We start from the raw sequence: 23676 nt of genomic DNA, 5'->3' as shown, positions 1-23676 counted from the left end.
TTAAAATCATTATCGATATCATTTACTAAGAAGCAAAAATAATATAGTGGGCCACGGCCCACCTACTTAACCTACTTAAACTACTTGACTTCACAGGTCTTCATATAACGGAAAAGTGGTTCGGTCCGAACCATTTTCAATGGCGTTCGTCTTTAGGTAAAACCACCTCAGTGTACCAGTGAAATCAATATACCAGCGTACCAAAAACGGTGTAGGCCGTAAAGACGATTTTTCGGTGCCAACGGACCCACTGTATAGTGTATGAAAATTGTCTTGCCAACTGCTCTGTGGTCCATTTCTTTAAGTTGTGTCATAGTCACGAAGAATAAATGTGTAACAAGCATATATATACATACGTGTATCGTGATTTCAACGATGCATATTTGCATACATTGAAAATGAAAGGTTAAAGGAAAGTCAACGTCTTTGTTAATGGTTGATATCAACATGTGAAAATTATTTCATCAATATTTTTGTAAGGCATAAGTTAATTTCAATGTGCGTGCCATGAGGAATGTGTCTCCACGAAGGTCGGCTTGATGTCTTACTCATTAAATAAATTCGATAAATTTAATTTAATCTATTTGCAAAATGTTGAAGAGTTGAGAACAAGTAATTTATGCACATATACACATAAACATAGGAGAGATTCTTGTGAGGAAGAACTTTAAGAACATCCAGACATTCCGAGATTTACTTTCTTTCTTTTATTTCGCTTTTTGGTGTATTATCAATAAGTTTCCTATGAAAACTAAGCAAATTTTTTTGTGAACGAAAATATTCGGCCGTATGTGTTTAAAGATCTTGCGATCTTCAATCCAATTGTGTACTTGAGATGTTTTGAATCTATTATTTTTCTAAAACACATAAGAGGCGAATTTTCGTGAATTTAGCCATTTTCGTCTGTGCATTCGCCATCGTTTATTGAAGATTATAAAAATTAAAGAATATTAAAAATAATTAAATTATGAAAGCAGAACTTTTGATTTCAAGTCTTAATATATTTCTACAGGAAGGTATGAAAGTGAAAAAATCAGGCGGAAAGGCAATAATGCTTCAAAATTTTCCTAATAAAGATATATTTGAACCGACCAACTGCTTCGATCAAAAGTATTTAAAAATTTTTTATATTGCATACGGATGCAATCGGTTGCGACCGGATGCATATTTAATATTCACTACAAGCGCTTTTAAGCACTGAACACAATGAATGGAGATGTAGGGTGCAATATGCACTAAAATGTGAAAATATGATTTCATGGTATGTGTCTACATAGCTTGCATTGTAAATGCATGCTGGAGTAAAAATTATAAAAAGAAAATTATTTTCCATGGAGCACGATGCAAATGTATTTCAGTGCTGCAGTCCTCTTAAATAAAAAAAAACTTTTTTTTTTAAATTATTTCGTAAAACAAGTTTTTTTTTTTTTTAATTACAGCAAATCAAAGATGAGCTTTGTGAAGTGGTTTCTGAGATGGAGGCGCTCGACGTGCCTGAAGACTGCAAACATTCCAATAAGGACAAACAGATGTCCATAGGACGGAAAAAGTTCAATATGGATCCGAAAAAAGGTATTTTGTAGCTTTGCCCACTTAATCACTAGAAACAACATTTACTAAAGTCTTTCTTCGATTCTTTACCACTTACAATCCAATATGAAAGCATCTTTATCCTGCAAGTAGCTTTCACTTGTTCTTTCATAAGGTCAATGCTATAATTTTATATCAGTTCACAGAAGCATTTCTATCAAAATTATCTGCTTAAGTTCATTTAGTGATTTAAAGGAGAAGCCAAACCATAAGAGTGGGAATTCATGTGTTACGCGCTGCAAGAGTAAGAAAGCCCTTTGGCTTTAAAGTAAATCATACGAATCTACAGCATTTGCAGAAATTGGCAAAGCTTCCTTTTAGATTTGATAAAGATAGCGTTACATTAGATCCCTCAAGTTATCCTGATATCGTTTTGCATCAAATTTTAAATAAAAATCTTCTATAAATTGGAAATGCAAAAATATTGCGAAAATTTGTTCCTTTAGTTTCTCTTAGACATGCTTAGCTACAAATCTCATACTATTTCAAGTTTGTTCTCTTTTATTAAATTAAAAGATGTGGACCTTATAATTATGCAAATTTAGCCCCCTAAACTAAGACAAACACGGCCCGAATACGAGTACGAAAGATGAACTATAATAAAATCATGTCTTTTTCTTACTGAGACTATGAAGATTTTATGTAGTCTGAGTCGTTTTCAGGGACCATGGTCAGTGTATATATTCTCGACTAGCATCAAATTACGAATCGATGTAAGCATGTCCGACTGGTGTAAACATTCCCGTGGTCGCAAAAACGAAGCTGTCGGCTTCAAAATTGGTACAAGCATTGAAAGTTCTTGGCCGCAGCTTGGAATTGGAAATGGGCTGGATCGGTCGAAGGACGCACCTATACTACCTTCTATGTTAAGAACGTCTCGTTTTCAAGTGCAGCAAACATTGGATTACTCATAAACAACAGCGCGTACAACCGGGCAAAAGTTGCGCCGACAAAGTGCCTACCTGTTGCAATTCACTCAACTTTATTTCATGTCTTACAGTACAGAGTACAGTAAAAGATCCCTATTCGCGGTTTCACTATTCGCGGATGAAAAAAATGCGCAATTCCCATATTCGCGGCTATAAATTTCTTTATTCGCGGTTTTTGAGAATGTAAACAAACAGAATGAAAGGAACCTTATTACTCAATGAACAAAGTATTGTTGCGAAAATCTCAAATGTAGTTCATTTCAGCTGAGTAATTTCCCCAAATAACAAATTGCCTAAAGAGGCTGTGCTAAATCCACATTCGTATTCAATTAAATTGATTTTTTATATATTTTTTTTTTTTTTTTATTTTGTCACCCACATAAATTACCATTCCGTGTTCGTGTTTTCTGTATTCGCGGCATTTTTATGGAACGTATCCCTCGCGAATAAGGAGCTTTTACTGTATTGTTTTTCTTGCCCAGAAATTGAGGTTAGTTTCGGCAAAGTGTAGTACAAGTGTCTACGACTAAAAAAAAGCTTAGGCCGCTTTAGATGAATTTTTTAATTAGTTTCTTCATTAAAAAACTCTAAAGATCGTAAATTTAAATAAAGCTTTGAGCGCTAAACAAATAGATATACAAAATTATAAATGCTAATGCACCTGAGCATAATGTAAAAAAATTCCTTCGACGAAACCATTGGCGAGAGCTAAATAGTAAATAGCAAATCATTCCGAGTTTTGTTTTTGTTTTAAAAGCGTAATGGTAGTGATAATAGGGACAGGTTTAGTTTTCTTATTTAATGAGATCTCTAATAAATTACTAATGTACTTAACATAATCCAGTTATTTCACTTATCATTGTCTCTAAATCGATCTTAAAAATTGCTTTAAATTTCTCCCAACTCGTTGAGATATTTTCATTAGTCATAAAGTAAACAATTATCTCCAGTATCGCGCGCACACTTTACAAATTAACGCAATTAAACTAAGGTAAACAAGGCCAAAATATAAATGCTAATAATAACAAATTAATCCCATCGTAATGATCGCGAAGTAGAATAGAAGATAGCAAAAGTAGGTGTACGTAAAGTATGTTAATCGTAGACCTACGATGACGGTATTAACATAATAAATAAATAGTGACGCAAATCTAACAACAATCAACTGATAAGAAGCAGCGGCCCAATGAAAGCAGTGCTTGCGTCATAACGAAGTGGGAAAATATTTCAACGGTGTTAAGGTGTTTGTTCATGCATTTGAGCAATTGATTACAAACAATCGCACTTCTTTTGGGCGAAATAATTGGATGAATTGAAATGAAATGGTTATACGGAATTGCAAACATTGCAGTTTATTCAACATATAAGGAACGCGCCGTTACTATCTTTTACAAATGTTTACCTAGTTACTTGTTTGTTACTTGTGCAATTGGGTTATTCAAATTAATAAAGTCACTCGCTTATATAGATTTTGAAAGGCTTCAAAAGCGACTAGATGTAAAGGCAGCCGAAGTTAAATAACTAAATTAAATATTGATCGGCGAAAATTGGGAACAAAAACGAGTCTTGACTTCTACATAAGAGAAACTGTGTGGCGCTTAACTTATTCAACTTATAGTACTTTGCGATATCTATGAGTTCTATTTACGTTACGTTACATTCATCAATTAAGGGAGGGGACACTGTACATTTTGTACATTTTTTTTTTATTGGCGTAGGAGATGCTTTGAATACGTGAAAAAAGTGCATTACTCTGGACTTTTTTCCAAACGGGCCGAGAGCAGTGATTTTGAACCGGAACACCTTACAAGTTCTGCCTGTTGATTTCTTATTTCTTTGTTCCGGTAGCAGATATTTTTAAAAAGCATTTATACTCATTAACTGGCGTCTCCAAATAAAAATACGCTCGTGTAGTTTCGTCGAGACGACTGAGTGAATGGTTCTAAAGTTGAGAGCAATTGGAAGGGGACCAATGTAATGCTTCTATCAAGAAATTAAAAGTTTGCGGAGCAAATTTTAATGTTAGTTCTTAGTTGGTCTGTAAATCTTTTTTACTGTTTTCTCTGCCATTTTGCAAAATCTGAAGTATAAAACTCACGCTTTTGTCCTAGAGTCATGCAACGAAAGTGAGGCCTTCTAGGATAAATTCGTTGAGGAATGGCAATTTGGAGGAATGTTTGAACATGACGCAGGGTTTATGTAGCTTTTGTATTCTAGATTAATTCTAAAAATTAGTACAAGATTTTTTATAACATAAAAACCGTGCTGCAAGATAGCGTTCCAACCCTTAAAGAGAGTTTTTCTCGAAGCTTGATTTTTGTAAACGGCTGAGAAGACAGCTTCTACAATTTTCACCCTTTTCTTATTCGAATTTCGTAGAATATTTTTAAAATAACTTTCCCTACCCGACACTGTAAGAGATTTTTGATAAATTAAACTTATATGAGAAATTATATCTGTAAGATTTTTTTTGATTCAAATTTGCACCAACAACAGCGAGCTCCTTTATTAAAAGCCTCTTTAATTAAAGATAACTCGCGAGAATAACTTCGGAGTTAGCATTTTTTTATTTCCTATGCCACTTGTGGCACATGGGTATATTGAGTACTCGATGTAGATCCATCCTCTGCTTCTCTGCCCGGCTTATTTTCTTGTGTTCAAACTATCAGGATATAGGTCGCAATTTTTGGGATATTTTAATGAAATTTGCTACACTGACATGTTTTGGTTCATGAAAATGGGTCGTATCATCTCTTCGACCGGTCCCCATATATCGTGACATGAATAGCTAGATCAGTCGACGTGATATGGGATACTCAATAGTGGTCTGTGTCCTACTATTGTACTTTTATTCGGTTTTTAATACTCAAATATACGCCTAATAACCTTTTTCAACACTAGTGTTCTTTTACTTTATAATTCCAAAAAAAACACCTTTTTTTAGACTTCTGCAATGGCTTCCTCTTTTAAAGGAAGCTCTACATTTTAGATAACATATTTCAAGCAAACGTAAGCAAACGCATTGCGGTCATGAGAGCGCTTACGGTTTCAGTTTAATTTCCGCCTTTCGAATAAATTATTGTGCGCAATATGTTTCGCATGAAATTGATTGACTATCACATAGGTAGTGAACGCGCCCTTAGTTCAATGCATTATAACCATAATAATAATTTGATATCTGCATAACCATAACTTTGCACGTACGCTTAGGTATGTGCACTTTTCATATTTTTATAAACGTGTATAAAATATCATCTAAAAGTTTGCAATTTATTATTGCGTTTGACTGTAATAACCGCAGCTTGTTTATGTTTTGGCTCAGTGATCAGACAATACCATCAATTTTGAAAGCAAATATCCTAAAATCTGCGGCTTTTTGATTATAATTTTGAACAATATCTTTATAATTATTTTTTAATTAAAGATCAGCGTAGTGAGATTCTATAATGACTTCATCGAATATATGTTTCACTGAAGAGAGAAGCAAAGGTAAACAAGTAAGAACATAATACTCAACCGCAACCGAATAATGTATATGCATCACGTTTATCCTAAAAAATACTGAAAAAAAGGAAAACAGGAAAAAACGAGATTTCCATACTCTATAATTTTGCGTGGGTGTAGTTGACTTTCCCCACAAAAAAAAGTCCAAATTTTTTTATACTTGAAAACATAGTCGCAGGTTATTTCGTTCTGTGGTTATATCCATTGACCGATTTGGCTCAATCGGAATATTAACCTTTGTGCCAAATTTGAAGCCGATTGGCGCATTTTTGCGACCAAGAGAATACTTACCACGGCCATTACAAAATCAGATAGACAGAGAGATATGCTTTAATCGGCATTTGATGTTGATCAAGAACATATATACATTATAATACTTCTTATCCTTCTTCTGGATGTTGCAAACGCCTTGACAAAATATATATATCCCTCATTCTTCGATGAAGGGTATGAAAATAACGTAACTTCTTTAAAATCCTAGAGACGAGAAATTGTTAGAAAATAGAATTGAGAACAAACAATATCAAAATTAACATCCATCAAATTCTAGATCCATATCTGTCGCACATTGTAAATTTTTGAGAGCAAAGGTAGGAACTTTTTTTAGCCTTTGAAGTTGTTCAACTATGTTCCACAATCAATTAAAATTGAGACCTACAGCAACAATTTTTAATTTACTATGGCCTATACAAAATTCTGCTGGTCTTTAGATTATACATGTAGTGTAGGGTAACCAATGCCTACTGGTATGGTGGTATTATATTTCGATTATTCAGATTCTTAGATATGAACCTGTTTTAAACTTTACTTTCTAAACTGTTTAGAAATTCTATATCAATTTAGAATCTTATGGCTTTGAGATTTCAAACATTATGTGGGAAAAGCGGGCATCAAACGAATATGATACAATCTATTCAATCTCCTCAAGTATATGCATGAACGTCTGAAAAAGGTTTTACGGAAGCCTGGGAAAATAGTCATGAAAAAGCAGTGTATAAGAATTGGAATGAAAAAGCTTGTAGATGACAAGTAAGTTGCAACATGAATCCTTTCACCTTTCCATTGAAATTTTTTCTGACAATATTTTTTTTTTGCAATTACAATTAGAACGAACCCGTTTTCAATGCTATTACATTATTTTGAAATACATTCTAATTTGCTTTTTATTTGAGTCATTTCTACTGTGGGTAGTGATTAATTCCACACGCAATTAGCTTACAATTTCCCTTATTTCACTTATGCCCACTTGTCTGCTTTTGAGTTGATTTTCACGGCATCCATTCATTGTCTGCTTGAAAATTATACAAGATTATGGTGTCTGTAGTTGACACGTTTAACTGTAATGCGATTCGGCACCAATTAATTAAATATGCCATAATATTACATCAAAAAAGTAATTTTCTCTTCTAAATCAGTTGTTATTTTGTAATTGATTCCCTAAAATAGTTGACGTGTGACATATAAACCCAATGAAATTGCGTTTGCACATATATATGTGTGCTTACAAGCTTACGAACATATTATATGAAATTGCGAAGAGCCGTATCGTCCCAGTAAAGCAGAGGTATCAGTAGCCTTGTCTAATAGCCAGCTGTCCGCTATTATTGCACCCATTAAAATAAAAAAAAGGATAAAAAAAATTGAAATGAAATCGAAAAACTATGAAACAAAACAAAAAATAAAATAATATTATAGTCAGGCAGTGCCGACCACTACATTACCTACAACTCTTCGCCGAGTGCAAGTTTTGGTAATAATACACCAAAAGGAACACATTATTGTCAGGCAAAGCCATAATGTTCATGAAAGCCTGCATATCGGAAGGTTAGCTTTTCTCTACATATGCGAGTTTGCGTTTCGTGACAGCGCCTATATGTTAGCGTCCAAAAGAATAGACCTCTATGATTCAAATTCCCTATCGTTAATTTTTTGGTTGAAAAATTACTATGCATTTGATCATAAAATATTAAAAATTAAGTTGGGCCCAAGAAATAGACCCATGTGGTTTTAATTACGTCTACATAATTTTTACATTTAATTATTATCAAATACAAATATTTATCATAAAAAAATTAATAATGAGGTGTTTTTGGCATATAAGGATTTACTTTTCCTGAGCATTCTTATATGCGGTGGTGCCCACAAAATAGACCTACGGTAAGGTTTCTTTGCCAATTTACTATTATGTAACAATTGACCATGAAATATTGAAAATTGGATCTTTGTACCATAAAGAATCAGTTTTGCAAAGAAAGATTGTTTGGAAGGGTGTTCAAAAATGTAGTCCAGCCGGTTATTTAGCCAGTGTTGTAGAGAAATTTGGAAAATTATTCTTCTTTTAAAAAATTGCTTCAAAATAGCGGCAAACTCAGTTATAAACTAAGCCCTGCATAATTAATGACACACGTCTTCGTTGTCTCAAGAAAATAAGTTGAGCAATTAGGGTGAACGCTACCAAAGTGCAATTCTATCTCTTACGGCAATTAAAAGCTATTGAACAACTCCTCTATTTTGTTGATATCAGTGTAAAAGAATCGGCAGGTCTTGGTATTTCGGACATAAGCACACAAAACGTCTTTCGTTATGTAACATCTGTATTCAGTATTGAAAAAGCGCAGGCAAGGGCCTAGGTCGTTTAAAAGCCTACAAAAAATGCTCTAGATCTTGTCTGAAAGTTCTCGACCGCGTAAAGCTAAACGAGAGGTCGAGAAAATATCCAAAACTCTCCACGACCTTGAGAGTGTAAATGTCCCCGCGCAGAAAGTGGTCATTGATATGCTTGCAGATACATTCAGTGTAAATGTTCTGCAGAGGTAAAAGAGGTTTGTCCACCAATCAAATCCCTTAACAGGGACTTATCGCTCGCTAATCGCATTGCCCGTCTTTGGAACAACATGACGGTCTTTTCAACGTTTCTATATGTTTTCACTTTTAAATCATATGTACCCAAATACTGCTTCCTTCGCTCTTTGCCTATGAATCTTCCCGGGCCTAAGAATATAAGAAGACTCTCCCCTTAAGTCTAACGATAAGGTACGTAGTATATAACTTATAAACCACCGTGTGGGACCAAAACGAAGATCCAAACTTTGGTTCTCGCTATATTTAAATGAATGGCATTGGCATTGCCTTGCTGTGCTTTGAAAACTTAAATGAAAAGAACGAAAGAAATCATTGTTGCCATGGAGCTGATAAGTAGTTACTCCGTTGTGGTCATCGGGAACTTGAATACTTAAAGAATTTGTCGAATACCTAATAAATATAGCAATCATATAAGTAGTGGTTAAAAGTCTAAAAATATGTTTAAGATAAAAATAACGTTTCTATGTTTTTAAGGCAGTTAGGCCGTATTCAAAATCCAAAGTCCAAAAGTGCGAGCCCTTTCAACCAACTAAAGTCTTTTTTTCGCCTTTTAATCAAACAAATCTAACGAATTACTTATCTGCTACCACACAACCTTTAAAAAATTTTTATATATTTTTTATTTGCTTTATTTCCAGGCATCGAATATTTAGTCGAAAATCGTTTACTACGGCATGATCCACAGGATGTTGCACATTTTCTTTACAAAGGTGAAGGCCTCAATAAAACTGCAATAGGTATGATATTTATGTAAGCATTTATTTAAGACAAACATATTCTATACATATATATGGATGTATATATCAGAGAGGACAGAAAAGAGCAAAAATTTTTTATGCCAAAATGAAATGAAGAAAAAGAAAATGAAGATTAAACAACGCAGACAATGGCGCATATCGCACTTAAAAACAAAAAAAAAAAAAGCTCAATACAATAAATAAATAGACAAAAAATACGATTTTTTGACTTTATTTTTTTTTTTTTCAAATACGTAAAAATAAAAGCAAGAATGAAGAGTCGTTCGCTTAACTTTTTCACTGCAAAGACTGAACGCTTGTTTTATTAAAAAATTTATTTAATTATTTAAAAATTATGTGGTAAAGGCTTAAGGTAAATTAAACTTATTTTGTTGTAAATCTGCCAATGCCCCAGAAGTAATGCAACTTATCACAAAAATGTTATCCTTACTTACTTAACTACTTATTTATCGAAACGCAATCATGTGTGAAAAATAAGCGGTAATTTTCATAAAATTATAATTTGTAACGGTTACGTTACGTTAATTAAATATCACTGATTAAGTAAACATTAAATATACCCTTCATCGTCCTTGGTGCAAGGGTATATTAAGTTTGCGCTGATATATGCAAGAGCCAGAAGGACTTGAGATAGACCCATCTTTTACTATACCGATCGATTCGAAAAATGATTCGGAGCATGCCTGCCCGTTTGCCTGTCAAGAGGCGAAAGTTTTTTAAATACTTTGATGAAATTGGCCGCACTGGCTCGGAGTGGATCAATGGTCATTGGTCATTGGTTCCTTTCCCATATAAAGACTTATCTTGAAGAGTTATTTGAATAACTGTAGGATGGTAAAGAGTATTTAATACTGGGCCATGCCCCACTACAGTGTTTTTACTTTTTTCACACTTAAAAATTGCAAAGATGCAATAAATTACTTTGTCTTTTTTTGTTTTAAATTCCAGGTGATTACTTGGGAGAGAACAATGACTTCAATAAAGACGTTTTGAAAGCATTTGTCGCTTTACACGATTTCACAAACTTAATACTAGTTCAAGCTTTACGGTGAGCTTAACAAACTCTGAATTGAAACTTCAGAAGAGAAGTAAGATTTGTTTTTTTATTTCAAAGACAATTTTTATGGTCGTTTCGCTTGCCTGGTGAGGCTCAGAAAATCGATCGTATGATGGAGTGTTTCGCTCAACGCTATTGCCAACTTAACCCAGATATATTCACCAACACGGATACCTGCTATGTTTTAAGTTTCGCCATCATTATGTTAAACACTTCGCTACATAATCCATCGGTAAGCAAATCGACGAAATATTTAGTCATATTTTGATTTTTATTAAGGATTTCGTTTCTTTAGCAGCTGTATGTAAATTTTTTTCAAGTCAATCAATAAGAATAACTTTTTCACTATTCCCCTAATCACTTAGATCATTTATTAAGCAATATTTTCAGTTTCGACTTAATAACAGCAGTAAATGAATTACATATAATTCTGAGACGTTTGGAACTATCCGTGAAAAATAAAAATTTGTTTCCCAACGTATAAGGGGACATCCCCTAAGCGATTAATCATATTAAAAAACGGAAAAGAAGAAGCAACCTTGTGGTGACAGAAAAGTTTTAACACCACTTTTTTTGGAGGAAATTCCCTCTCTCTCTCTCTCTCTCTCTCTCTCTCTCTCTCTCTCTCTCTCTCTTTCCGTGCACTGTTTTATACGCGTTTTATTTTCTAAATATTTTCTAATTTTCCAATCAAAAATCTCTGTCGAATCAAATGTGCCTTACCAGCTTCCGTTTAGTGGTTAATTTTTACATATATATGTGTCGCAAGTATTGGCGAGTCTATATGGGTTTTAGATAACGGCTACCTTCAACCGAAATATGAGTTCATCAATGGTAACGACGTCTACAAATCATCCTACTTACAACTTATTGAGTGATGTTTCCACGTCGTATGTTATGTACATGCATACGAAAACTTGAATAAGAAAAGTTGACCCATATTCCAGCGAATGCAGAGATATCAAATAAAAATACATTATGGTGTATACAGTGAATGTAGAAAAGAATTAACAAAATTACTAAAAGTCTAAACGCTTCAATGTGATGGGTGCAGAAACGATTTAATAAAATCCACCTAACTACTAGCGATTTTAATGCAATGAAATCTTCAGATGAATGGCAGCGATCTAAATTTATTTTCTATTTTCTTTTTTCACATTTTAGGTTAAAGACAAACCAACAGTCGAGCAATTCATATCGATGAACCGGGGCATCAATAACGGTGGAGATTTGCCGAGAACTCTATTAGAATCTCTCTATGAATCGATACGAACAGAACCGTTTAAAATACCGCAGGATGATGGAAATGATCTAATGCATACATTCTTTAATCCAGATAAAGAAGGATGGCTTTGGAAGCAAGGGGGAAGGTACATAAAATACATTACATACAATTAATAAAATATTAATAATAATTTGTTGTTATATTTTGCGATAGATACAAATCGTGGAAACGACGCTGGTTTATATTAAATGATAATTGCTTGTATTATTTTGAATATACAACAGATAAAGAGCCACGCGGAATTATACCCTTAGAAAATATATCGGTAAGAAATATTACGAAAAGAAAATCGAAAATTAACATAAATAACAAGAAGCATATCTTGCGCGTGTAGGTGCGGGAAATTCACGATCGTAGTAAGCCAAATTGTTTTGAACTGTTTGCTACGGGTGGGGCGGATATCATTAAAGCTTGCAAGACTGATTCTGAAGGAAAGGTAACAATAATAGTGAATAATAACTCACTGCAGTCGTTCATTTCAATCGTTTCTATTATTATAAATTTGATTGACGTAGGTTGTAGAAGGCAAACACACTGTTTACCGTATGTCAGCCGCTACTGAGGAGGAACAACAAGAATGGATTAAACGCCTAACGCAGTCCATTAGTCATAATCCCTTCTATGATATATTAGTACAAAGAAAAAAAAAGGCTCTAAGTAAAAGTTAGTATTAGTTGTATGCGACAACTATTACCTCAGCTCACTCCCATCTATAACTTATAAATAGCAACAGCAACAGCAACAAATGCAATGCGTTTTGTAAATATCTCATTACCAGAAATATCTGACTTGATTTTGTCATGGAAAGTCTTTCAAATGAGTGTTCAAATTAGTTTATATTTAATGTGTTTGTATGTATTTTGTGTAAATGTATTTGTGTGTATGAAAATTGGCATCAATAGCAAATTTCTAGGAGATATTTTCCTGATTCCGTTTCTAATATTTTAGATGATTTCTTTGTTTATCTACCATATTGTCTTAGATTAATTTATTAATTAAACTGCTATCATATTTATTTATTGCATTTAAAAACAATTCAAGAATTATATCTGCTTAATAATGTTGTGATGTTCATTATATTTTTAAATTAACCTAAGAAATTGTTTTTTTTTTTTTTTGATCAAAGATCAGCCATTTGTTAAATTAAAATAATCACAGTATCCTTTAATCATCATACTTAAATGCTATTCTAAGTCCATCATTCCGTTTATGCCAAACATAGAAGTGTCTATCGCAACTGCCAAAAGAATAATTAATGGGTCGAATTCGCTTCTAAGTTTCCAAAAGCAGTTTAGAAGACGACTGTAGCAGTAGGAAACTATTAATTATGACTAAAGTTTTTTTTTTATTAAAAACTTGCATATAGAAACACAATTATTGACTTGGGTAAGCGAGCCCCTATGACGTACGTGTTAACGCATTAAGGAACAATTGTCGTCAGCGCTTCACTTCAAATGCATGCATGTCTTGAAATGGGTTCTGTCCACATACAGCCGAAATTCTTAACTTCTTTGGGAAATATAAATAATTGGAGAAATTTCCGCGCATTTCTAGTTTCTCTTAGCTCTATTCAATACTCTATTCATAACTCTATTCAAACTTAATTTTTTAATTTTCAAATCATTTATTATGAAACTTTTAATGGCACTATTTTGGAATAAGACCCCAAAGTGCATTTTTCTATATTAATCTTTTTTACGGAACTGTTATCTTCTTGGCAAAAAACCATAAGCTAAATTTGCTTGGAACGCATTAGTTGGCCGAAAATATACCTAAATGAATCGCCGGAAAACCGGAGAACAGCAACATGCTGAAGTTAAAGTACATTATATATAGTATGAAAATGCTTAACAGAGCATGCGGTTGCGTTCGTACAAGGTTCTCATTGCGTTCTGAGAAAGAAAATTCGCTAAATCCTTTTTATATGCAACTTTCACAATCGTTACCTTTAATTGGTAAAGAAAGTCTGTCAACGAGACGTTGAGAGAAAGCTGCAAATGTTAGGCAGGATTCTCGGCACTGTTGCTTACGTTGGTGATTATATACAAACAAATCATTTTAAATATCACAACTTATTGAATTAAATTCTAGGGTATTATTGTAGAAAAAGTTCTCCCATGCAAATGAAAATACTTTAAATTTTAGATAGGAAAAAAGAATCAAAATTTCTAAAATGCAAGCATTAATAATATATAGAAAATATAAAAATTTGAAAATATATTTGTATTTAAATTGCTTCTTCTTCATTTTTTTTTTTTTTTTTCCTAAAAAATAAAATTATTAAAATAGTTTGCAAATGCTTGAATTCATGATATTATTTAAGAAAATTATTTGTACGTTGTATATTGTGTGTGCGTAGATATTGATTAAATTCCGAAAAATTTCTTAAAAAGTAAAGTAACAAACATCTGTGAATATATAACGTTAGCAAAAAGTAAAAATTAATATGTATATATGTACCATCATTAATTTGAAATGTTTATAAACAGTTTAGTTAAAACAGAAATATGTGTTACGCTTTTTGCGCTTTTAAATTGCAATTAAGAGAAATACATTAAATACATCATCATTATTTTGCCTTAAATCTATAGATGTGTATGGTAACTTTTTGCAAAGCTTAGCTTACACTTTTGTTAAATTGCTAAAATGTTATTAAATTTAAACAAATGAAAATGCAATTGTGGGAGTTGGCTCATCATTAAATACCCTACACCTCTTCGCTTAATATCGTCATTCATATAAGGAATTCTTAAGATAAGGCTTCATATGTCGAAAAAGTGATCTGATTCGAATCATTTTCAATGGCGGTCGGTCCTGGGCCGAAACATGTCGATGGTAAATCTGATCAAAATACTTTGAAAACGGCGACGTGTACAACAGAGAACGAAGGAAGAGCGAGATATGAGAGGGAGAGGACATGACAAGATGGACATAATAAAAGGCGGGTCTAACTTCGGGATGTAACATATATCCGCACAAATTCAATATACCCTGGTATCACAAGCGGTGTAGGGTATAAAATGGAAAGAATTATGAGAAAAAATTGAAGGAAAATTGTACATATTTACATAAGTGATATCTCTCACGACTACTGATCAGTAAGTTAGAATCATTTTAAACAAGATTTAAATTGAAAAGAAAACTTATAGACAAATGATTGTAGGTAGAATTAAAGAAAGTTAAAAAAACGCAAAAGATGCAATAGTTGCAAATGTAGCGATTACTTTAAACAATCAAAATTTTTCAGATATATATAGATGGAGCTACAAGCTCTACAATAGCTCTACAATAAATCACAAAATCTCCATCTCTGCCGTAAAAATATTATATTGTTTTCTGAGGAGGATTTTTGGAAGGAATTGCTTTTTTCATTAAGTCCTATATTTAAATGTAATGTTCTTAGCTCTATGCAACTTAAATAACAGCTTTATTCAGATGAGATTATTTCGCACCAATGTCATTATTATTTATGGAATATTACCGTACAAACTAGTGATTGCAAGTACTACGAAAGTTTTCCTTTGTTCTCTAAAAGCTTTTGAAGCGGAAGTAAAGAAAGCGACTATTAAGTCTGAATACTTGACCAAAACACGATTAGTGTATGGTTACAGCTGTGAAACCGCGGTAAAGCTGTAATACTTGCTGATTGGGCTCTCAGGCTGCGGTCACTCCCTATCGCTCTCTTCCCCTACTTCTTTGGCGCTATTACCTTGTTACACGTGAAGGGAACATTACTAAATAATTGATCAAATGAAAAGAAATAATAAAAAGAAATGTATACTTGCAGCCGGAGCTGGTTAAACAGTTGATCTTTCTCTTTCATCTATTATTGCACATAGAAGAGCATCAGTAGATTTGGGTATTTTTTTTGTCAACGATATTACAACTGTATTTAATTTACAAGCTGTCGGGTTTTCTTTTCATCGAATACCTTTATATATTTGATCGGTTGCATTATAATTATTAAAGCCAGGCATACGATCGTTAATTGACCGGAAAGATTTGAGCACTGTGTTAGGTGATTCTCAGAAATGTTTTTACCATACTTAACGAACTTCTTCTAAAGGTCGTAAGTTTGCGTTTATAGGCGAACCACATCCTGACATTCGTCAAGAATATATATATTTTGTGATCTCTGATGTACAAGTAAAAGAGCAAGTGTAGATAAACGTGAACAATTGATTACGTGTAATATTCCCTCCTCCATCTCTATAAGTCATAACCATCCACTACGCGTACTATGTAAGTTAAGTATATATATATATATATATATATAGATAAATGGTACCTATACTTTGGATAACCCGGTGGTTACATATACAATCAAACCCATGTGCTTCATATTTAAAATTTCTTTTCTTTTTTTCAAACTTATTTGCACCACTAAGAAAGTTTTCTGGCTCGATATAACTTATACTTCTACGACATGCACAACATTGTAAAATTGGAAAAAATTTGATCGAAAAGTACTTATGTAGGAAATGGCTTAGGCCGGGTATAAACTTTGAAATTTATATTAATTCGGCTAATGATACATTATTAGCTATCAAATTTTGCATCCCATCGAAATGTCCGTATGCGATGAAATTTTCCACATATTCTGGTACCAGACCGTTATGCCTTGTATGTGTCTGTTATTGATGGTGTTTATTATCTAGTATTTAAAATAACGTGTTTCGGTTAATGCTCTTATTTAAGTTATTCGTATTTAAGTTGTGCAAAAAATGTAAGCATGTTTATCATAATCAAAAAAAAAAAAAAAAAAAATTAAATTTTTCTAAAAATATTTAAATTTAGAAAACTTTTATAAAATATGATTAATAGTTATGTACGATACATATAGAAAATAAAGGAAAAGTAAATATTTTACACCAACAGATTTCTAGAAAAAGAAAACAGTCTTTTATTACCGTTCTTATGAGGTAAACACGCAGATTGTGTCGTTATTGTTAGTTACTTGTTACTGCCATTAAAACTCAGCGTTTACCAAAAACTAAAACCTTTGCTTAAATGCATTAGATTCTCGTTTTAGGCTAAGGTTTCCTACACACAAAACGTTTTAATTTACATGTATCTTTATCACATATCGTGTATTGACTGCACTTTTAGGGGAGCATTATTTGCACATGTTTTATTTCTATTAGTAAAATCAAATAAAGGCAATATAGACGGACAAACTCCAACATAAAGTACCTTTTACAACTTGGCTTAATACAATTGTTCATATAATGATTTTTCAAACTAAGGTATTATGCAGGAAGTGGTCGAAAAGGCGTCCGATCTGAACTATTTTCAATAGCGTTCATCCTTGGGCGAAAACATATCGGTGCACAAAATTTCGAAATATTTCAAAAATAGCGACCTGGGGTTTGACCACAACAAAGCAAAATGGACATGCGGACGTGCAAGCTTATATAAATATAAATAAAGTGTGTGTCTACTGAAGTCCTTCTGCATGTTCAATATGTCCGCATTAACTTAATATACCACAAGTGATATAAGGTATAATGATTTGTAATCGATAATCCATCAAATTAAAGTGAATTCATGAGAACGAATTTTTTTTTTTGTTTGCTTAATTTAGGACTTGTAATTGATCTCTTGCGATTCTAATTTAGCATGACAGCTTGGTACTGATTAATAAATTTCGAAATTTTTTCTGTTCACTATTACAGTCGATGTGATACTAGGTTTATTATACCTTATCAACGGTTAACAGGGTTCTCGTTACCGAACCATCCTACGATACGAAAGGCAAGAACTTTACGATCGGATTTTGAATTGATAGTAGTATTCGAGTGCTTTCGTGGAGAGTTTGATATCGATAACTAGTGTTTAGCATGGGCCTTATGAAGCCTTACGAGATGACGAGCGCATGTAATTATTAATGAATGCTTGGGTGGATTACTCCTCTGCAATGAGTAGGAACTGTGTGAAGTTTAAATTTAAAATTCATACCGAGGTAAAGTATTATATTTAATCCTGTGACTGACTGACTAGGGACAGCTAATGGATAAATGTATCCCAGGATTAAAGATGAAGCAATTGATAGTTGATAATTTAATAAGGGATATTGAGTTTGATGCATAACATTATAAACAGATATTCTAAACAAAAGTCGTGACAAGTGCAGAGCAGTACCATACATAATCGCCATGACTTTTATCGACAATTAAGCCAGACAATTACAATTGCTAAGCCTAAATTTTGTATTGATTGGCAGCTAACATAAATAAGAAGAAAGTAATAAGGAAGTAAAGATTAGAATAATATTTTATACTTACCATGCAGAAACTGTGCCTAATTGATATTCCGGTACAATTAAAGTTACTAAAGACCATAGACTGGAGGCTTGCACCGAGTAAGAGAGGCCGATGATAACCATAATTACGTAGGGATTTAACATTGTAAAGGTCAATAGCGAATGAGCGCCCGTAGTCGAGGAGGTAGCTAGAAATATCCAATCCATGTTATGAGCGGTTTTATCAATAATAAAACCAAATAAAGGGGACGCAACAGCGGATATCAAATACAGAATCGAGTTGACGTTGTTGGCTTCCTCGAGCAGCGATTTGAATTTTTCCATAAAAAAATCTCTAAAAAATACCGAAAAATATGAAACTTAAATATTATAGAGTAGATCCATTCCAGCATTCTAGCTTACTTGCCCAACGCTATAAAGGGGAAAATGCTGACATAATAGGCTAAACAAATTACAGATACCATCCAGAATGTTATTTTAAATGTAGTGATGTCACTTAGCTTAGCTATTTCGCCGCTAGAATTAAGGCGGAGTAAGGAGTATGCGATGTATGCTGGCGTCTGCCCGCCTTCTTTCCATGAGCCTTTAATTTTAGGAACGACCACAGAGGCGCACAAATTAGATTCGGCAAGCCTTAACTGATAAGTTTGCAAATAATTACGTTTTGTAGAATGCAACGTATTGAGAAAGTTGGTGTAAACAGAGCACATAGCGGAGCGAACTAATTTCATTCGTTAATTTCCATTCCAAAAAAGGAAACTTTTTGCATTAAAATTTTAACAAGATATTAGTTTGGGGAAAAAGAAATCCATTATTTTTTCGGTAGATGGCTGCACTGATAGATTTCTCGTAAAGTATCGATCAAACAATTTCAGATTTATGCTCGTTGGAAAGGTGACATTTCGCAGTAAAAAAAATTCTTTTGCTGTTTTTTGTTTGGTGCATTCAGTTGTGAGTTACAGCGTGTTAAAAATGGAAGTGAACAAAGAGAAAATTCGGTACATTTTACAGTTTTTCTTTGACAAAGGCGGAAATGCAAGCCAGGCGGCTAAAATTGTGAATGGTGTTTATGGTTCCGATACTGTAACAGCCAATTATGTGCAATTTTGGTTTCGTAGATTCCGTTCAGGAATTTTCGATGTTAAAGATGCACCTCTCACAGGTAGGCCGGTCGTTGAAAATGTCGATAAAATTGGAGAAATGATCGAAGTTGACCGGCATGTTAGCAGTCGTCACATCGCCCAGGAGCTAAAAATCGACCATAAAACAGTTTTAAACCATTTACACAAAGCTGCATTCAAAAAGAAGCTCGATTTTTGGGTGCCACACCAATTAACAGAAAAAAACATGATCGATCGAATTTCCATCTGCGAAGCCTTGGCCAAACGGAATGAGATAGACACATTTCTTAAACGGACGGTGACTGGAGATGAGAAATGGATCACATAGGATAACCCTATGCGAAAACGATCGTGATCAAAGAGCGGTGAAGCACCTCAAACGGTGGTCAAACCAGGACTAACGGCCAGGAAGGTTCTGCTATGCATTTGGTGGGACTAGAAGGAGATTATTTATTATGAGTTGCTTCCATATGGCCAAACGCTAAATTCTGATCTCTACTGTCAACAACTGGACCGTTTGAAGATAGCGATTGACCAGAAACGGCCAGAATTGGCCAACAAGAGAAGTGTCGTGTTCCACCAGGACAACGCTAGGCCGCACACATCTACAGTGACTCGCCAGAAACTTCGGGAGCTTGGTTGGGAAGTTTTAATGCATCCGCCATACAGTCCGGACTTGGCACCAAGCGATTATCATCTTTTTCTTGCATTGCAAAATTTCTTTAATGATAAAAAATTGGAATCTAGGGAGGATTGTGAAAATCGACTACTAGAGTTTTTTGCAAATAGAGACCAGGACTTCTATGAGAGAGGCATTTTGAAGTTACCTTTAAAATGGCAACAAATGATACAACAAAACGGTGCATATTTGACCCAAATCGGACGCTAATCATGGAGCGCTCTAAATTCTTCGTCCAAATTCATTACTTTCATTACTCATGCTCATCAATATGCAAATGCAAATGGTTGTGGAGAAACTGTCGCGTTTTTCTTCTATCAAAGTGGAAAAAGTAATTATGTCTACATTTTGCATTTCCTAAAAAAAAGAAATGTTGGCAAATCCTCCTGATGAGAGGCATTCCCCCCCAATGGATTTCTAACATTGTTAATAACTTCGTTGTGAAAATATGTTAATTGTGTTTACACTTTGTAAACATAGACAAAACTCCCCGGTAAATATTTATGTTTCCTGTTTGTTTTTTTTTTTTTTTGTTTTAAGCACGTAAAAAATTCAATTGATTTATATTATTGAAATTCAAAGTTTTATGCACGCTTTTTACACATTTACATAGTATGAGAGCACATAGTAGAGGAAACACACAAGTGCTGGCTGCCAGGTGCATCGCAATGCCGATCGCATTATCCGGATAATATCCGAATGTTACTGTTTCACGTAATCGTATGTGGACTGCATAACACAGGAATTTACGATGCTGCCCAAACGTGCTACCGACAGTTGCAGACCGAACCCCATATTAAGCCCTTTACCTTTGAACCATAGCACGGTATAATTCTTTTGAGCCACCGCTAGAGGCCTAATTGTTCGGCAAGCAAAATAACTAAATAAATAATGGTGCCTATACGTAGGTCAAACACACGATCAAGTATGAACCCGCCCGAGAAACATAGCACAACACTAGGCCATTAACATATTGAATAAATTAATTTGAACTACGTCGTACTGATGTTACTGATTCATCTTTAAACACTTCTTGCAAAGCACCGGAATTATCATAGCAAATATGTGAACCTAAAACTAAATTAGAGATGAAAATGTTAGCAAATATGGAAAAGCCTTTTTTCCTGACATTTAGCTTAACTGAATTCAATTTAATTTAGTCAGTTTTCAATTCAACTGCAAACCTCAGCAGAATTAACTTGTTTGATATTGACAACGAAAGACGATATCACTTGAAAGCGAGGTCTTAACAATACAAAGTTGATTTAGATTTATGCATAACTTGAAAGTTAGAATGTCGTTTCTTTTAAGCAATCATTTTTCATCTAAATTAACCAAATAATTATATTTAGTGAACTTTACAATATGTCCCAAGATGCCGAAATATGTTTATTCATAATATTCAATACATGTTTTGTGAATAATAGAAGGTGGTTTAATTTTCATTACGGTGAATTGATTACTAAGATTTTGATTCGGTGAACCGAATCAGAAAAGGAGCATAACTGATAATAATCATTAGTATTTTTACAAGCAACATGAAAGGGATTAAAAAGTTCATATTTAGAGCGATAAAACATTGATGAGGATATATCATCGACCAAAAACTGTAAAATATCCAACATCTTCTCTGTGGTCTCCCCAAGTATGATGACTGTTATCCGTGAAAATTTCCTACATTTACTTGGGTGAATAAATAACAAGCTCACTTAACTCCAAAGGGTTTCTAAATCTTGCTTTAGGCGATGTGGATCTTTATCAAACGATAGGCACAGTTTTACATCATCAGTACACAATAAGGTATGTGAGTATTCAATCACAACAATCACAAATCGTTTGTCAGTAGAAGGAAGAGAAGGGGATCAAGTGCACTGTGGAAATCCAGATGAAACTATCATCTCCCTACATACAGTAGCATTGTAAGTAATAGATTCTACACGGATTTTCAGAAGAAAGAAGGGTAAGAAAAGGACAATTTAATCAAGATATCCGGAAAGCCATATAAAATAAGTTGAGAAATACGCAAGTGGCAGTTTGCTCTAACAAAAGTCTCACTGTGTAAATAAAATCAGCCTGCAAACTTTTGAAGATATAACATAACTATTCTTAAAGATTTGATGCTGAAGATGAAACCGTGTTGACATGTATAAAAAATAGTATCAACTGAATGTAATAATCTTTTTGTTACCAAGCCCTAAAAGCGCTTAGTTTGCACACTAAACTTCTCCATAGCCTCATAGTTTTCTATGTCGTTTCTCCAGCTGTTCTTTAAAATGGGAACAATGGGACTACTTTTCCAAGGCTCGGGAAAAATGCCACTTGCTAGCGATAAGTTGACTATATCGGTCAGCGCCCGAACAATGTTTTCTCAGGAATTCATAAGCATGTAGAAAGATATGTTGTCGGAACCTAAGGAGTAACCGGCGTGGTGATTCGCGACCAGATTCTTGTTTGAAACTTTCCACGCTTTTGTCCATCCCGAGAGATTATTTTCCACATTTCATCCGCACCGCGAGATTCTGCAAAAAAAATACGCCGCACGTGTTATAGTAGTTACGGCCTATAGGGTCACTCGTCCGTTCCCACCTACATTCTATTTGTATTTACTACCCCTAACGGTTTCACGTCGCTGAAGATGGTGTTCTTTTGTCATTCAGGGATGACGACTAAACTGAGCCAGCCATCTCTTATCTGTAAAGTTTAGTAGTCCTATCGGTTATTCAGGAATGGCGACTAGGCTGAGCCAGCCATTCTCTATCCGTAAACTCAAAAAAAATATCCCTATCGATAACGTCAAGAGATGTCTTGTCTCACTCATATGAAGGAGACCACAAAATAGAGGCATACTCGAGTATAGGTCTAACCAAACATATGTGCAGCCTTTTTGTAATCTAAGGATCATCAAGCTCTTTGGACCACCCCTTTATAAAACCAAGCGCGGACATAGCTTTGCTTAACGGGAGATCAATATGCAACTTAAAACGTAATTTATGGTCAAATAGAACGCATAAATCTGTGAACGTATCGACGTCTTCCAACTTATGCAAATCAATGAAATGCTGAGTAATGAATGACTTTCTTCTTAAGAAAGAAAGCTTCTTACATTTATTTAGATTTAGTTTCAAAAGATTCGAAGCGCACCATGCAACCAAATTATTCAAGTCACTTTGAAGCTAATGTGATTGCGATTCTAGAGAGAAGGAGGAAAACAGTTTCACATCATCAGCATACATTAAGATCTGACTGGAATTAATCACCGATGTGAGATCATTAATGTAAAAACTAAATAAAATGGGACCTAAGTGACTGCCTTGAGGTAGGCCAGACGTCAGGGGGAATTCATCCGAGGTGATCAAGTTTAGGCAAGACACTCAACTTGGCTATGCCTATGTACTTTTCAGTAAGTTGTCTACCTCCACTTTTGTGAAAAGGGATAAGAAAACTACTCTTCCAACATGAAGGGAAAACACCTAAATTCAAAGACCGGTTAAAAATCTTAGAGATAACACCATATAACTCGATTAGATTTAAGTAAACATGATGGAATTCCATCAGGTCCAGATGCACAACTATACTCTAGAGAGCTCAAGCCTTTAAAAACATCATCTTCAGCAATAACCTAATTAAGA

The 23676-nt window shown here is 34.0% G+C and overlaps 1 protein-coding gene and 1 pseudogene across 2 annotated transcripts in view; one reads left to right on the top strand and one right to left on the bottom strand.

The window, feature by feature from the left end:
• Positions 1-14180, top strand: part of LOC119640640 — an 81314-nt gene extending 67134 nt beyond the window's left edge. The window contains exons 2-9 of one of the 2 annotated variants that reach the window (XM_038038818.1): positions 1440-1572; positions 9524-9622; positions 10592-10691; positions 10758-10932; positions 11865-12070; positions 12139-12250; positions 12320-12421; positions 12501-14180. In XM_038038818.1, coding sequence (XP_037894746.1) covers positions 1440-1572; positions 9524-9622; positions 10592-10691; positions 10758-10932; positions 11865-12070; positions 12139-12250; positions 12320-12421; positions 12501-12653 — 1080 coding nt within the window. In that variant the 3' untranslated portion in view covers positions 12654-14180. The remainder of the gene's footprint in view (positions 1-1439; positions 1573-9523; positions 9623-10591; positions 10692-10757; positions 10933-11864; positions 12071-12138; positions 12251-12319; positions 12422-12500) is intronic. The other variant, XM_038038817.1, reaches the window with a different exon arrangement.
• Positions 14181-18092: 3912 nt separating this feature from the next.
• Positions 18093-21672, bottom strand: LOC119640496 (annotated as a pseudogene).
• Between the last annotated feature and the right edge of the window lie 2004 nt (positions 21673-23676).

The sequence above is a fragment of the Glossina fuscipes genome, unplaced genomic scaffold (genome assembly GCF_014805625.2).
Source record: "Glossina fuscipes isolate IAEA_lab_2018 unplaced genomic scaffold, Yale_Gfus_2 121, whole genome shotgun sequence".
In the NCBI taxonomy this organism is placed as follows: Eukaryota; Metazoa; Arthropoda; class Insecta; order Diptera; family Glossinidae; genus Glossina; species Glossina fuscipes.
Note: the sequence above shows the minus strand (reverse complement) of the source record. Positions and strands in the feature narration are given on the sequence as shown.